The sequence below is a fragment of the Epinephelus moara genome, unplaced genomic scaffold, assembly GCF_006386435.1.
Source record: "Epinephelus moara isolate mb unplaced genomic scaffold, YSFRI_EMoa_1.0 scaffold1191, whole genome shotgun sequence".
NCBI lineage: Eukaryota > Metazoa > Chordata > Actinopteri > Perciformes > Serranidae > Epinephelus > Epinephelus moara.
The window spans coordinates 7,045-25,000 of record NW_026078655.1 but is presented as its reverse complement, the minus strand read 5'-3'; the positions used below and the strand labels follow the sequence as shown (position 1 = coordinate 25,000).

General features: G+C 45.0%; 1 protein-coding gene across 1 annotated transcript; it reads right to left on the bottom strand.

Moving 5' to 3' along the window:
* Positions 1-1,032: 1,032 nt before the first annotated feature.
* LOC126386958 (attractin-like) lies at positions 1,033-17,081 on the bottom strand. Its single transcript, XM_050039539.1, has 3 exons — positions 16,889-17,081; positions 16,281-16,395; positions 1,033-8,795 (listed from the first exon to the last, which is right to left on the bottom strand). Exons 1-3 carry the CDS (start codon positions 17,000-17,002, stop codon positions 8,671-8,673), a joined length of 354 nt encoding a protein of 117 aa, XP_049895496.1. The 5' UTR covers positions 17,003-17,081; the 3' UTR covers positions 1,033-8,670.
* Positions 17,082-17,956: the final 875 nt, after the last annotated feature.

The window sequence follows — 17,956 nt, the reverse complement described above, 5'->3', positions numbered from 1 at the left end:
ACCTTTGATGACCAAAATCTAATTAGTTCATTGTTGGTTCAAGTTGATGTTTGTGCCAAATTTGAGAAAATTCTCTCAAGGCATTCTTGAGATATCACAGTGACCTATGACCACAAAAATCTATTTGAGTCCAAGTGAACATTTGTGTCAAAGTTGAGAAAAAAATCCTCATGGTGCCCTTGAAATATTGCGTTCACAAGAATGAGATGGACAAGCTCACAGTGACCTTAACCTTTCACAATTGACCACCACTTTCTCATCAGTTCACACTTGACTCAATGTGGATGTTTGTGCCAAATTCCATGAAATTCCCTCAAGGCCTCCTTGAGATATTGCATTCACAAGAATAAAACAGACGAGGTCACAGTGACTTTCACCTTTAACCTAATGATCACCAAAATCTAATGTTAATTGTTGGGTTAAAGTGGATGTTTGTGCCAAATTTGAGAAAATTCCCTCACGGCGTTCTTGAGAGATCACAGTGCCCTTTGACCACAAAAATCTATTTGAGTCCAAGTAAACGTTTGTGCCAAATTTGAGAAAAAAATCCTTATGGTGCCCTTGAAATATTGCGTTTACAAGAATGAGATGGACAAGGTCACAGTGACCTTAACCTTTCACATTTGACCACCACTTTCTCATCAGTTCACACTTGACTCAATGTGGATGTTTGTGCCAAATTCCATGAAATTCCCTCAAGGCCTCCTTGAGATATTGCATTCACAAGAATAAAACAGACGAGGTCAGAGTGACTTTGACCTTTAACCTAATGATCACCAAAATCTCATCAGTTAATTTTTGGGTTAAAGTGGATGTTTGTGCCAAATTCGGGAAACTCCATCAAGGTGTTCTTGAGATATCATGTTCAAGAGAATGTTATGTACAGACGGACAATGTGCAAACATAATACCTCCGGTCACGGCTGTTGTTGGTGCAGAAGCATAAAAACTGTGCATAATAATGAGGCTCCACCCCTCTGGAGGAGGGGCTAACACTGTGGTTAGATGTAGTCATGAACAGAAACAGCAGTGGTGGATTTTCACATTTAATAATAGACAAAAATGTTCTGTCATTCTTTTCTGTACATCAGTAATTACAAGTTCAGTAAGCTATTATCCTCAACTTTTACACGTAGGTTCATCAGCTTCTAGTAATGCTTGTTCGTCTTTACACTGCGTCTTACATACAAAATATGCTATGTACTGCAGTCACATTTATAAAAGCCTGGAGAGGTTCGCCATAAATGATTTTTAAAACCATTCAACAAATGCCATTCACAATACTTTCTCATTATTTACAAAAAAACAGCAACTGCTAAATTATACATATTAACAAACTACTTCCTCAGTATATATATAATGCCACTATACAAAAGAGAGGCGGAGAGAAAGAAGGAGGGGCTTTTACAATGACCTTATTCTGATGCTTTAACCTGTGTACTAAAGCTTTTAAATACAGATTAATGCTGCCAGTGTCGGAGAAAGAAACTCTACTCGTACTGTGAATATTAGAAGATCTCCAGTAAGTCGTCACACTTTATAAATATGTGTTGTTGCTGTACATGTTTATCGGTTAATACAGAGATTAATGAGCTGAAATAAGGCCGCTGTAAAGTTTAAGTTACCCTATAAAGTTTGAGGCTTGGAAAGCGGGGCGACTCTTTAATCTGACGCGGGTGCGGAGGCTCGATGGCGCACAGGGTTCCTACACGTTTCCCTTCACACACACTCCCTCTCAGATGTTTTCAGCAGCTCGGGGCCACTTCACACTCTGCCGGCTCCAAATGGTGGCGAGAGGTAATCATGTGGAAAATCTGAACTTTAGGACCCAGGAATCCTGAAATGTAACATCAGAGCGGCGACACGCAGCTGAGCTGGTGTTTACCAACAGGCCCGGGCTGAGACAGTACTTAACCTCGGTGAGCCCGGCTCTCTCTGACAGGGTGAAGGTTGTATTGTGCTCTTAGGTTTGGATTTGTCACTTGGATGGGCTCTCGGTCAGGACGCCGGGATGCTCACGGGAAGAAGGTGCTTTTAAAGAAACACTGTGGAGTTTAAACTCCAGTCACTCCCACACAGGACGCTTCAGATATGCTGTTTCCAGATGAGCAACTGTGACCAATCAGAGACAGACTGGTGAGGTGTTTTTCCACGACACAGCACAGTAAAATAGACCCTTTTACTGTTCGTAAATAACATGATGTTTTTGGTGGGCGGGGCTTGGTTCAGACCTCCGCTGGGCGCCTTTCACACAGCTGTGACACGGCTGAAGGCTATCAGTAAACAGTGAAAATGGCTGATGTCCGTAAGAGTACAACTTCAAACCACAGAGATTTGGTTCAAAGCCAGTTGAACAAAACGTGATTTAACAGACGTCAGGATCTGAGGGAGGAAACAGTCGCAGGTTTGCTGCGGCTCCTTTAAAGCAGGACGTTACATTTATCATGATCAAGGTTAATGTGACGATTTACCCAAGTTTAGACTTTGGGTCGTCCTGTCAGGCCCCACCATGGAGGTCTAATTCAGTCCCGCCCTAACAGGTGTAGAGGACAGCGAAGGAGACGTCTGCAGACGCCCACACACACCTGAAGAGACGTCTCATCAGTCCAGAATAAATGAAAACGCCTGTGTGGGCGGAGCCAGGGTCAAAAGTCCTGAATAACTGCTGAATGTGGAACTTTTTTTTTCCCTCTCTACATTTTCTTAATCACTTCTGAGACCGTGCGGAGCGGCGGTGTAGGAACCCCGTGTGAAGCTGCTGACGACAGATTCGGGTCAAACAGTATTTACAGATAATAGAGTTTGTTTTTCAGCCTGCTGCTGATGCTGAGATCTGAATGTGAGACCGGCCTCACAGGACGAATGTCTCAAACCATGGAGGTAAGAACAAACGTCTGAGATCAAACTGTAGACACTATCAGACCCAGGATCTGCTCGGCCGCTCCGACCATCAGGCAGAAGGAGACGAGGGTTTGCATCGTCCGGGCCGCAGACGTTACATCTTTCTCAGCACATCTCCAACAAGACAAAGCGGCTCTTACACGGCGTGACCCCGTGACCTCGCTGTAACTGTGCTGTCTGTTGGCCGCGCTGTCACCGCCGGCCACGCAGGGACTGACGACAGCAGGCTGCTGGGGCGTTCACATCGCCTCCAGTGAGCTCCAGTTTACCTTGGCTGCACAGGTGAGTTCTCATTTTACATTCATTTACAAAAGAAAACAAAACACAATCTTCATTCTGTGAGAAATTATTTCTACAGTACATCTGACTCAGAGCAGATTCATTTCTGACCTCTGCTCTGAAACTAAAGGAAACCTGCAACACAAGACGACAGCAGTTACACAGTTTGTCACTGAGTGTTGTCACCGCTGGGTGCAATAAAGTTTTGTTTTAAAGGAAAGAGAGTGTCGTGGAATTTAATACTTCATCTACAGGAAATCAAATACGTGAGGTGTTGGCTGATCTCAGAGCTGCTGCTGCTACAGAGGACAGAGACGTAGTGCAGGTACACCTCAGGTGTTACAGTGTCAGGAACACGTCACCTGTCAGATGAACAGGTCATGTGATTTTTGCAGGTCACGCTTACTCGCCTCTCGTCTCCTTCAGCTCAGGGTCACATTTTCACTCCGCTGAGTCTCCAGAAGAAAATGTTGGCATTGTATGTTTCTGCAGACCGTGATTACGTTACATTTGTATGTTTCATACAGATTAAAGTTTCTAAAGTGACATAACTTATGAGCCGACTTAGGGGTGTGCGATGTATTAAGTATACTCGATAAATCGCGGCTTGTTTCACGTGGGATGTATAAAATGACTACATCAGAACACTCCTCCGACCATCCAGACCACTTTCTCCTGAGCGATAGTTTGTGAGCAGGCAAAGTGTGTTTCTCATCTGCAGAGCTCCACACCGTTAACGTTACAATTTAGTTGCATTTTGCGACCATGGAGCACCACTGTGATTTACTGTAATTATTAATATGTGAACAGGAGAGCTGTTAGTTTGTTTCCAGCTTACAGTGAATAAATCATCACGTTTTACAGCACCACAACAACAGTTTGACTTAATGAGATTAATAATAGCGTGAACTGAGGAATCATGTGTTTTTGTATCTCCACACCGTGATTATTTAGACGTATTTTTCAACCATGGAGCACCATTGTGATTTGCAAATGCTATAAATACATGGACTGGACAGCTGTTACTTTGTTTCCAGCTTATAGTGGATAAATCATGTTTAACAGCACCACAATAACAGTTTAACTTAACGAAACGATAGTGTGAACAGTGTCTTTTTACCTGCAAATCTCCAGACCGTGACTATTTAGTTGCATTTTGCAACCATGGAGCACCACTGCAACTTGCTAATATGATCGAGTTATGGTCCACAGAGCTGTTAGTCTGTTTCCTGCTCACAGTGAATAAATCATCACACTTAAAAGTGCAGCAGAGACAGTTTAATTTTGTGCTAACTGCTAACATCTGACTGTGGACCGGAAGCTTCAAGTTCACAGTAAAAACATCAACACTTCCTGCCTGAGATGAGCCGGGTGCTTCAAAATAAAAGCAGCAGTGGTTCCGTTTTGCTTTATGTAATTATACCATCATTTTATCTTTATTATAACAGCACTTTATTTAACTTTATTGTAACTGTCGTTCATTTATTAATGTTGCATTTCAGTAGTCGTCTAAAAATATGGCATAATTAATAATTAATTATTTTTAAACCATGTCACCCAGCTCTAAGCTGAGTTTGTCGACAGGAGGTGGAGGGGATGTCTGATGGTGTGTCACCTGGGCGAGACGCCTGCCGAGCTGCAGACTAGGAATCACCTGAACGCTTCAAAGCTTCGCCATGGTAATCGCCGTTTAAAAGCAGTATTTAAATGCTTCATTTTCTTATATACAGCTAAAGATATATTATCCCAAAGATCCCATAGATCAAGAGATAGTTACCCAAGTTTTGTGATTCAGACTCACTCGAATCTAACGACAGTCAGCAACAGTCCAGCAGTACTGAAACTGTGACAGTTTGACCACATGTGACAGGCTGACAGATATACGCTAGCAAGACGTCTAAAACGTCAAGGGTCTGGAATACTTTCGATATTTGCAAAGACGACTCCCAAAAATGTAGTGTCAGATAGCGTCAAAGGAAAGGGGTACGTCACAAATGCCCAACAAGCTCACCTGAAAACGGTCACAGCAACTGTAAACAGCAAAGTTTTCTTTTTCCCAGCAGCTATTGTAGCTTACGTTACTGCGACCTGCGAGATGACAAGGTGGCTCATTTTTATGTAGTTTTACGTCCTTATTTCTTATTTATCCCACAAAGATTTCTCACTGAAGCTTTGATTCCCAAAAACTGGTACACAGGACGGCCCTCCTGCAGACCGACAACAACACAGCTGTGATTTAGCGAGTCATTCAGTCATTTATGTGTTTCCAGCTGATTTTTAGCCCCAAAATGTGTTTGTTTTAGGGGTCTGTGGCTGTTGTTGCAGCAGGGAGGGTGCCATGAAAAGTAGTTGTGTTTTTCCGAGACACTGCTGCTGCTTTTCCAGTGTGTTTGCTCCCTTAAAACCGTGTATTTCAAGCCAACACGTGATCTTTCTCTAAACATAACCTTGTGTTTTTTGTGCCCTGACCCCCATGTTAACCACAGTGCTATTGGAAAGTATCCGCAACATATTAACATGTAAATGAAACTTATCTGTGATCTGCAGAAACGCACAATGCCAACATTTTCTGGTGACTGGGTTGTTTCACCCCAAATAATTCTTCATTCTTGCTTTTGTTTTAAAGCTGCTTCGAGTGTCAGATGAGTGTTGATCAAATCTGTGTGTCCAATGAATTAACACCTGAAACAGGTGTGAAGCAAACAAAAACAAAAAAACTGTTCAACAGAGAATCAAAATGTGATTTTCAGGCTGAAGAATATTGTTGCCTTCCTCCAGCTGCAGAGCTTTGTGCATCCCAAAAATGTTCCTCCCAACAAGATTTTTGGAATTGAATAGCACCTCAGAGCGATGGTTGGGTTCCTGCCAAACTGAACTGTAGTGTAGCACAAAAAAAACAACAACCTTGTGCAGACCTGAGAAGAAGCCGAGCGGAGGACGACTGCTCTGATGGACTGATACAGTTTAATAAAGTGTTTTATGCATCTCAGACGTGAGGAGGATTTTCTTGCAATTTGTAAGTGACAGCTTAAACTTGACAAACCCTGCTCAGACACAACTGTTAGAGAAGCTTCCTCTGCTGGAGAAAAGAGCCCCAAAAATAAGCCTGATAATGCAGAGTCTAAGTGAAGTGCTTTCACTCCTGTGCGAGCAGAGCTGACTCCTTAACGCTCGCCGGGGTTGCTGAGTGGAGTTGTGAGCACATCCAACTCTCTATAATTACAGAATGTCAACTTTGTTCATGCTTTCTGCTCTGACCTTTTCCCAGTGCTAAAAGTGTGCCCTTTAACCAGACGCTGAGCAGTTCTAGTATGCTGAACACATGTGAAAGCCTGGAACTAAATACGACGCATTCTTTAGGGCAGAATACGAGTTATTAAATTGTTCTATTACTGTACTTCTGCGAGGGCGGGAAGTTAATAACTTGGCGAGGGAAGAGGAGATATATTTTCTATATCGGTGCCTTCAGTCGGAGACCTGCAGGTGTTGTAGTATGCAACTCATACTTTACAAAGATGACCACTTTAGACTTATTAAAGCCTGCTGTGATGTTCGGTGCTGGAGGAGAGAAGAGGAAGAGGCAGGTGGAGACAGATCTGACACACTGATGCCTTCAAAACACAACATTACCTGTGACATTTCAAAGCAACAGCTCTGTTTCAAACCAGCAGTTTTCTGTTTTTGCTTTTTTGTGTTTTTCATTCTGTGTTTTCCCTCATTTTCCCCAGCTGACACAAAGGAGTAATGCTTCTTTAAAAATGGACCAGATAAGGGCTGTGGAGAGAGAGGCAGGTGAAGCAGATATAAAGGAAGGAAAAACAGAAAAAGCAGCCGCCTCACACATGGAGCCCAAAAACAGAGGAAGCCCAAGAGACCAGGCAACAGGAGAAAACGTTAAGTGCTCGTCTTTCTGTGTTTTTAGAATCAATATGAGACGTGGCCAAATCAAAAGTCCCATTTATCAAACACTGTTAGTTTAACATATGTGTGTGCTTCATGTTCAGGTCGTCTGCCCCGTACAGTTCATATGTTCAAAGCTCAGCTGTAGCTGCATCAGTGTGAACACAAATGTCACTGCGGTGGCGGGGGCTAATTAGGCCGCCGTAGATAGCTCAGAGACACGGAACAATCACCATCGAGCGGCGGGGAGAAAGCAACGGGATTTCTGGCATCGAAGAGGGGACATGCACTGCATTTGGGGACACGTGAGCAGCAATTAGAGGCGATGGATTTCTGAGGCAACGATCACAAAGGATGCTGAACCGTCGCCCCGGCTCCTCTCACGCACACCGGCCTAATCACTCCAGTCAATCAGACGATCTATAGGAAGCCTGTTTCACACGGGCTCGAGGCGCGGCGCTGCCAAAGGGACAATCGTTAAACACTGGAGGGTTTGCTCACCGCCGGCTGCGTGTGAGCGCCGTGCGTGTGCACCTGTATGTGCGTGGCCGCTGGCTTTCAGTGCAACTGGAGGAGTAATTAGCTGGAAAAGTTTCAATCGGTGCTGGCTCACGATCCAGCCAACCAGCGTGGATGAGATGTTGCTGCGGTCTTGTTTTGTACTCGGACGCGCTGCCAGAGAGGCTGGAGAGGTGGTTGGCTGCGCAGCCAGATGGCCGCAGAGACAGAGAGAGAGAGACGGGTGGAGACAAAGCTCCAGACAGGACACAGAGAAGACAGCGGCGGACGACACAGAGGCCGATTAGAAATGTCACAGACTCTTTCGATGGGCTTTAGCTGCACGGCCGGCCTCCTACAGCAGATCCTCGTTAAAGGAAGACTCAACATACTGTTAGCTTGTTCGGAGGCCAAACTGTACAGGACTGCGGCGACAGTAGCCCTCAGTGCTGAGCTGTGAACATGACAGCAGGCGACAGTGGGCTACAAGTGATACAAGGGCCTGGAAAGTTGTTATTTTGGAAGTGTGTGTGTGTGTGTGAGTGTGTGTGAGTGTGTGTGAGTGTGTGTGTGCATGCGCAGCTGAACGTGTCCACTTTGTTCCTGCCTTCAAAATAAAACCATAAAAAACAACAATAACTTAAGAAGTGAAAACGAGGGTTGCAAAGTCTCTGGATTTTTCCAAAACTACAAGACGAGGATCTCTTCTAGCAGCAAGCCGCGGCCGCCTCGACTCTAACGAGGCGGTGTCGACAAATGTAAAATGTTTTTTTTTTTTTTTTTCTTTTCTGGAGGGGAAGGGGTGATGTCAGCACCCGCTCCGTCCCTCCCTCCCTCCCCTGCTCCCCCGCTCTGTGTCCAGTTTCTGTCTCTCAGTTCGTGGGGACCCAAAGTTCCCGACGGAGGAGAGGGAGGGGAAGCCCAGTCCGCCGGACGACTCGGCCCCTCGCCAAAATGTTCCAGTCCTGCTTCCCAGCATGCACCTCTCCCTGCCAGAGCGGAGCTGGCGGGAGTCTCTGAAGGAGGAGGCCGAGGCGGGGGGCTGATGGGAGAGTGTCGGGTGGTGGGGTGGTGGAGGAGGACGGGGGCGTGGTCAGATACAGGTGGATGGCTGTGCAGTGGGCTGCTGTTTGCGGTTCCTCAGACCTCCGGACTTCTCCTTGTAGCCAACGCACATCTGCTGAGAGACGTCCACCAGCGCGCTGGCCACCGCCAGACCTGCACACACACACACACACACAGAAACATCACAGTCAGGTGAAGGTTATGTAAAGACTGATACGCCACTCATTTCTTATTTTGTGATCCTGACATACCAAACAGAGCACTGAGATCGGGATCCTGCGGGACCCGACACAGATCTCACGGGGAGTGGGTGGGTTTAAGTTTTGTTGCAGGTCAGAGCAGACGGTCTAAAAATAAACTGTGAGTCCAAGGATTTGTTGGAATACAACAAAATTAGCGCCTCTCCTGATCAGTCATCAAATGCCTGCCCTCTCTATGTGTCTTTCTTCAGGGTGCACTTGACAGCGTGCAGGATCACTGACCAATCACAACCAAGTTAGTTAAACTTGTGCTTTTGTCACAGAGTGCTGCAGGGATAATGTTTCCTGCAGGTCGACCCTGAGGTCAGCGTCGATTTTAGATTATTGCAGAAAATAAACTCTGTGACAAACAAAATGAAACTTACAGGTTTTGTTCAGTAAAATAATCGTCACTATTAAAGGTGCAGTAAGAAGCTGACGCTGGGCTATAAACAAACTACACCTTGGTCACATGACTTAACATCACCACCACCACGAGGCTGTAAAGTCGTGTTCACATGATGACTCCTGTTAGCAGCCATCTTTTGTAAAAATGATTTTGTACTTTAGCAGTCTACAGTGGTTAATATAGATCATGTATTGTGATGTGACCTAAAAATATCGCAATATTATTTTTAAGCCATGTCGTCCAGCCGTACGCTGACTTAGTCGTCGAGAGGTGGAGGGATGATGGATGGTGTGTCACCGGGGCGGGACGCCTCACTTTGCCCTGATAGTTTTGTGACTCGCTTTTTCTAACATCAGTCACCTGCCGTCCAACACTGACTGAACGTGACAGGCTGACAGATTCGCTAGTCAGATGTCAGAAGTGTCAAAGGTCTGGTAAAGTTTTGATATTTGCACAGATGACGCCCAAAAGTTGAGTGCCAGAAAACACAGATCAATATGAGATGTGACCAATTCAACAGTAACAGTGTTAGTTCAGTGCAACCGTCTTTTTTAAGACACATAAAAGCTTCTAAATTCACAGTGAGGTATTTACTGACATTGTTTATGTCGTAGAACATAACGTGAAAGTCCCTTCAGACTTTTTTTCAGACATCTAAACAAAAAGCCCACTGGCTTTAAAACAAGGCAACAGGAAGTGCTAAAATGCTAACTAGCTGACTCTATGGTAGTGTCGCAGCTGTAAAATGGTGGTTTGCTTTAAGCAGCTTAAATCTTGGAAAACGACTTGTTTCACAATCAGAATCTGATCATTTTAGTCTGATAACAATTGAAAGTCGAGAAGAGCAACACCCCTGAATTATTTCACCCTCATTCAAGTTAGCAGAGGGCTAAACAGGAAGTTGGCCAGCTCAGCCGGTCCAAGTCTCTGATGTGCTCGTGCTCCGCCCACTCTATGAAAGATAATAAAATAACAACAAACAACTAACAATAAGATAAGATAAGATAAGATAAGATAAGATAAGATAAGATAAGATACACCTTTATTGATCCCANGCTCCGCCCACTCTATGAAAGATAATAAAATAACAACAAACAACTAACAATAAGATAAGATAAGATAAGATACACCTTTATTGACCCCATAATTGAGAAATTCCAGTGTTACAGCAGTCAAGGGTAAAGAGTCAAATTAAAGATTTCAATATTTAAAAACTTAAAAAACTAGGCATGCAGAAAAAAGTACAAAAGTAACAAAAATATTAGAGGAGGTTGATATGACCCTAAAATAATATCAGGATATTTCATGATGTTTGTTCCTCTTCCATCAACAGCAAACTATGAGACATACACTGGAGCATGTGACTGCATTTTTGGTTTAAACTTCTCTATGTCAGTTTCCTTCTACAAACACAAAGCCTATTTAAATTAAGTGTGTAAAATTGGGACAGACACACACACACACACACACACACACACACNACACACACACACACACACACACACACACACACACACACACACACACACACACACACACACACACACACACACACACACACACAGGTGGTGAGATCACAGACTGGCAGTGCAGGCAATCATTTACTTATAGCACACTTCATTAACATTTATTAATACTCTCTGAGCCATGAAATTCCAATAAACCCCATTTATCTCCAATGATGGATGCATTTCCCCCCGATCAAGTGCACACGGTGGAGAGTGAAATATAAATCCTCGGGGGGAAAGCGGCGGCGGTATCACTTCCTGTGAAATCAGGCTGCAACTATTAGCTCAACTCTCCGCCTTAAAGCCGGCGCAGGACAGTTCACAGCAACTGAACGAGGCTCAGATACAAATCAGAGGTAATGTACGGCGCTGACCTCCTCTGGGCTGTTTGGACAGTGAGGAGGGCGGCCATTTTGGAACATGCTTAACTGTAAACAGATGTGCTGCGAGGTCGTGACAGCAGTCAGAAGAAAACTTAAGACGAGACCCTCGCAGGCACGAGGAGACGGTAGGAACACGGCTAACACGGTCTCAACCACAGCCGCCTGAGGGAAAGCTCCGCTGAGAGCCGAGGCGGTTTTGTTATGACAAAAGGCCTGTGTGGTAATTAATAAGGGCCTGGGGCGAGCTGATGGTCGGGGGACGGCAGCTGTGGGAGGCAAAGAAGCTATAAAACACAGACACAAAAAGAGACAGAACAGGAATCAAGTTTTTGAGTCCTTGAAGACAGAAAAGAAGAAAAAATGAGTTGTAAGAAAAGGCAGGAGAAGTACTTAGTCCTGGGTCCTATCAGACTGTCTCGCAGAGGAAGATAAGGGAAACAGATGAAGGACGGATGGGAATGTAAAGACGGCGAGTGACACAGCGAAGGATGAAAGGAAGAAACGGGCTCAATCCTCAGCGCTATCAGAAGGAAGGAGGAAGAGAAAGAAGGAGGGAGAGCACGGGGAAATGCAAGAAGAGACACCAGACTGCACTTTAAACCCAGACCGCACAGACAAGACGCATCAAGAAGGAAAATAAAACTCAAGAGTGGCGACAAGAAAAGCTGCAGAACGCTTCTGAGAGCCGAGGGATGAGACGACGCGCAGACAGGAAGATGATGGAGGAGGAGACGCAGATGAGAGGGTGAGAAACAAACACACAGGACTGAGAGGACAGACGGACGGACACACAACGAGGACGGAGAGATGAGGGACGTCTTTACAAGTCAAGCCGTCCTCGTCGTCACGTTTCTGATGCAGCCATGAAATAATTACTGTAAACAAATGAGAGCGTGGTCACGATGAGTCTGTCTCTACATGAAGACCACATGTCCCATCATCCCTCATTCCTCTCCTCTGTCACTGAGCAGCGTCAGGCCGAGCTGTGATTCTCCTCTGAGGATTCACTTCTGTCGGAAGAGGAAAAATGTCACTTTGTTCTGTCGCAGAGGAAAAACTGCATCTGTTTGTTTCTCTGAAGAGTTTTTGTGTCGAACAGAAACACAGGGAGAAATTTGGGGAAATTATTCTCGAGTCAGAATGTGATGAACAGTGACTGACAACAACTGTAAACACTGATCCTCAGGTTTTATAAGTAGCACGTCGTCCACACTGTAAACAGCAGACTGAAGGCTCACAGAACGAACCAGGACTCCTGAACCAGCTGTGTGTCAGTTAGCTCAAGTTAAAGGGATGGAAAAGAGGGGTTACATGAGATACTTCTCCATCGTTAGCATATCACATTCAGTAGATGTCAGTCGGTACGTCTCCAGTTTGTTGGAGCAGGCTGGAGTCTGACACTGAAGCTCAGCAATCTACTGCGGTGGACGCGTCAGCAACAAGACGCTTTTATTTTATTATTTTTGGTGATGTGTTTTTTTTTCCTGATGGAAGCATTTGTCACACATGGTGTGTCCAAGGACCGTCAGAAATGTGAAAATCCATTGATAATTTCTGTTTTTACAGTTTTTGGGTTGTGATCAATGAGCATGCCCTCCAAACCCCATGGAAGGCATGTTTTTCCAAAATTTAGAAAATCGTTAAAATTTGAAAAATTGCAAAAATTTGGAATATCGCTAAAAGTCAGTCCCTCCAGAAAATGCCACTATGCAGTCGCATAATTCAACGTATAATTAGCCAAAGTCCGCATGTTCATGTGGGGGCCGCATTTTTTCAAAGATGCCGCACTTTCGCCGCATAAATCGTCGATTTCCGCGTAAAATGCGCGAAATATGCGGGGCTGGCATGATTTCATAATCCTCGTATTTTCGTTGCAAGAGGGGTTTTTCTTGTGAACGCTCTCTGTAATGTACAAACAACTGTTGTGTCTCTCTGAGGCTCGCTGTGCGCGTCACGTAATGAGACAGAGCGCGCACTGGGCAGAGTCGGTGTGATGTTTCTTCTCCTCCTGTGGGGAGGAGGGAAGAAACCTTCCAGTGAAATAACTCTCGATCTAAAAGAGCTGGTTATGATTTTAGGCATGAATGTGGGATTCGGCCTCAGAGTAGCTGCGCTCCCGCCATCTCTGATAACGAGACAAGACGGGGAGACTTAGAGTGCACATAAATCACTCACTCTCTTACGAAGTCAGGGCTAAGAGAAGTGCTGTCTTTAATGACAGTAGTTTGAGAGAGATTTGTGACAGAGAGAAGGGAGGTTCTCCCAGAGCGCGTAACACCAGGGGTAAATCCCACCGCTGTGCCAAAGAGCGCGTGACAGGTCTCTTTCAAAAAGCGCTTAACCAGCGGGTGCGCAAAAACGGATCTCTCTCCATAGCCTTCATGACATAATATATATTTTATTTATTTATTTTTACATAAGTTGTAGCATATTCTTTTGTAAAGCTACAGCTACAAACCTGCACTTTCTCTGATGCAGTATGCTTGCTTATCATAGGAAGTAATTAGGAATGACTACATTAAGGTAGTAGCCTAGTGACAACAGGGTGTTGGGAGAATCACTTTTTTCCCTTTTTTTCATCAAACCGCAGTTTTTGCAACTTCCCGCAATTTCATCGCATGAAATTGCATAAATATTCCGCATATTCCATCGCATTTTTTAAGAAAACGTGCTGCATAATCAAGGATTTTTGCCCCCAACAATCACAAAAAAACTCCGCATTTTTCTGGAAGGACTGAAAAGTTAAAATTATTAGGAGCGCATATTTTCTTTAGAAATTGTCAAAATTTGGAATGCAAATAGCCAAAATTTTAAAACTATATTTTCTTTAAAAATCTGCAAAATTTAGAACCTAAATTTGAAAAATGTTTGGAAGACATGTTTTCTCTCTAAAGAAATTCAAAAGGAAAAAAACAAAAACAAAATACAATCATTCAAAGTTGTATGTCCCTCCCCCAAGCCAAAATAAAAACATAACTCCCTGTGAGAGCGGACTCAGAGAGCTTCTAGTACTTTCTTATACAAAGTTCAGTCTTTAAACTGATTTAATCAGACAGTTTTAATTACTTGTAGCTAATTAATCAGAAATAAAATATCAAACTTTTATTTCAACCCCCCCCCACCCACCCACTAAGAGGGGGGGGGGTCATCAGTTCCACTATGACATACCTGGTGGGAAACAGACGTGGGTGTCTAAGTCATCATTAAGTCTCAGCTTCCACCTGTTCAGACGTAAATTCAATCCAGAGTTTTAAAACTGAAAAGACGGCAGCAGTTTGACACTTGGTGTGAACATAGCAGAAGTTGTGTTTAAAATAAAAATGTGTCCGTATGGATTCAGCCTCAGTAACAACCCAGGGTCCACCTGAACTACTGTTGTACTGTGGTGGTGCAGATTTCTTAAATGCAGTTAATTAAATCACCGTAGAGGTCTGGTGCTCAGTGTCCCCTCCTCCTGGCTCACAGATGAGCCCTGACTAAGCTGGCGACATCTGAAAAACACGTCTTTGTTTCTGTCTTGGCCTCTGAGTTAATTTTTTTAGTGTGGCTGTAAGAGCTGTGCGCCTCTCCACAGCCGATGAGTCGGCGCTCACACTGTAACAGGGACGAGAAAAATGAAGCTCCTCCAGAACAATGACAGAACGCCCCTGCACAGACAAGTTCAGGCACGATGCCAACTTCCTGTCATCTGTGGCTCTCTGTGAGATCCTTCACTGTTAGTGCCAAATTCTGGGATGAGACAATACAGGTGTTGATATGTATTTATGTTTCTGTTCTCAGACGACTTTATGCAGGAATAAAACACTGATTTGACTGATGGACTTCTGCTGCGGCACAGAAATTACTGTTTACCTGCTGAGGAGGCGGCACTTATGAGCCTCCATCAAATCACTGATTTATATTTATGGTTGTTTGTCAGACAGCAGAAACAGAAACACATGATGTGACGAAGATCAGTTCATGTCGGCCTGACACCAAACGACTTTTCAAGCAATTTGTTGCAGACAAATTTCCAGTGTTTGAAATCAAATCTTCAGAGTTTGACCTCAGTTGGTGTTTTCGCTCCTGTGATCAGGATCAAATCAAAGCTGAACATGTTCGGAGGCCTTTGACTGTCCCAGAGGTGTCTGTTTTATCTTTTATTTGATTTCTTATTTTCTTTTTTACTTGTTTATTTATGGGGCAGCAGCAGCTCAGTCCGTAGGGACCTGGGTTGGGAACTGGAGGATCGCTGGTTCAAATCCTTGTACAGACCAAGCATGGAGCATGGACTGGTAGCTGGAGAAGTGCCAGGTCACCTCCTGGGCACTGCCGAGTGCCGTCTGAGTCCGAGTTCATTAATATAGGCCTATATTTTATCTCCAAGTGCACGTCACACACTGAGCGAGCCGCCTGTTAATGACGCTGTGGGCTAATGGGCATGTAGCTACTTCCATGTTTCAGATGATAAGTCATGTTTGTAGTCGACCAATGAAGATGAGTTTACATATCACCTTGGGTTCGTCCTTCACCTTCTCAAAATGATCCCACACTTTGGATTTCCTGCCCGACATGTTATTAACTAGCCTGTGGAATAACCGCAGGTACCAGCCCTGGAGATTAACCTGACTCCTGTCTGACTGCTGAGCGTGGACACTTCCTGTGTCTGTCCTTTCAAAGTAAACTCCCACATGCTCCAGTCATATAGGTTTGGATTTATTGTGACAAGGTGCAGCTCCTCATAGAGTTTCATGCTTTTTTCTGCAACTACGCGACCCATGAAATGTTGCCAAATAATGACCTTTCTGGTCGACTAACGTTTGGTCGACTGTTGGGAAGAAGCCCTAACAACACACAAAGACTGCCACAGATAAAATCAAAAATGGTTTCTGCGCTGCTAAATAAAAGTATTTTGGATATTATTCTGACCGATGGAGTGAGAGTTGGGAGGAAGCTGAACAGAAGAAAGGAAGTGAGTTAAAAAGCATAAAGGAGCTTCATGAGACGGAGGGACGAGGACGGATCAAGGAGAGGGGGGTGTAAGAAGTGAACAACAATCAAACAAAGACAGACGACGTGAGGAAAGAAAACAAGGGAAGGATTCAGCGTCTGCATCTTACCAGACTGTCCTGGAGGAGGGATGCCGCCGGTGCCCCTGGGTAACCGCACAAAGATGGAGAGCACGGCGGCTTTGTTGCCAAAGCAAGGCTCCAGGGCGATGGGTTTTGGGACGGACTGCAGGAAGAGAAAGAAACAGAGAAGAAGAAAAAAAATTACACATCACAATCCTCCCAAATCCTGGTGAACACACATTATTTTCAAAGACGTGGATAACGGAGGCTTTGCTGTTACTCTTCCTGTTTGTGTCAGCAACACGCCTGCGACCACAGAGAAATAACTCCAGATACACACACTGATCTGAGCCACAAATTGGATCCCCCCCACACACCTTCCCAAAATCCCCCACTGTGCACAATTTCATGACAATGCCGCCTGTGTGCAGCGCGGGCCGCGACTGGATATCAAGTGGCGGCCCTGGGAGCGGAGATTTGTGTCGGCGGTGCTGGCGGTGCACTCCTGTCGCTGCAGGCTGCCTGACACACCTGACTCCCTAATACCAATATCTCCTGTTTATCAGCAACTCATCCATATGTGGGGATGAGTTTCCCGCCTGTAAACACTGGCCGGATCCGCCGCCGCTCGCCTCCTACAATATTTATGACTTTACCTCGACGGAGGATATGGATATGAAGAACGCCGCCATGACAACCGCATACAGATACAGAAGCTGAATATCTCTCCTCGCTCTGTTTTTCCTGAGCCGGACAGGAAACTGGGCCATGGCATGGTTTCACACACTCCTGACACTGACTCTCAATGTGCTCACACACACTAACTGACACACACACACGCACACACCTCTGAACACAAGTTCAATCCCTTCCCACGCTGGTCTTTATACTCTGGAGAGTTGAGCTTAACGCCCCAAGTGGCGACGCCGCAGGAGTGTGACGCACACTGCAACACGCACATTTTTCACACTCACACTTTTCGCCTTTTCACACAAAAATTCGTCACAGCTGGTCTCACACACACACACACGCACACACACACACAGTAATGATATTCAGGCTCTGACCCATTTTACACAATTATTCTGCGCTGCGTCTCTGAGGCTTACCTTTCATAGCAGCATGATACACAGGCTGTCACACAGGTAGCTGGGGAGGTGGCACAAAGACCTGGATGCCTCCATGTGTGTGTATGTGTGTGTGTGTGTGTGTATGGTCATGTTGTAACAGGGGGGGGATCCTGTATTTGTTTATGCTCCTCCACATGTATATCGGCCTATTTATAGCGTGTGTGTTTCCACATGTGGTCGTGTGCAGCTGGCTGCGTTCGTCCGACAGTGAAGGGCATCTTATCCTCTGTTATTTGCGCTGCGTGTGTGTTAGTGGATAATAAACCCTTTCAGACACACACTCCGCTCAGTAAATGCGCTGTAATGTCCATCTCGTGTTTGAATAAGAACCCAAATCGGTTTTCCTGAAAGAGCCACGACTGCAATCTGACTGGGTCGGACGTTTGAACATTTCTATAGCGCTTCAACACAGCTGTGAATTCTGAGGATGGAGTTGTGGCTCTCACAAGATACAAGAGAGAGTCTCTCTGGGTCTGCACAGAAGTGGGGGATGGTGTGTATCACCGCTACAGACCACCTCAGCAGAAGGAGAGCAGGCAGCAGCTCTAGAGACAGACCCCCCGTCAGCAGCAGCAACATGGATCCAGCTCAAAC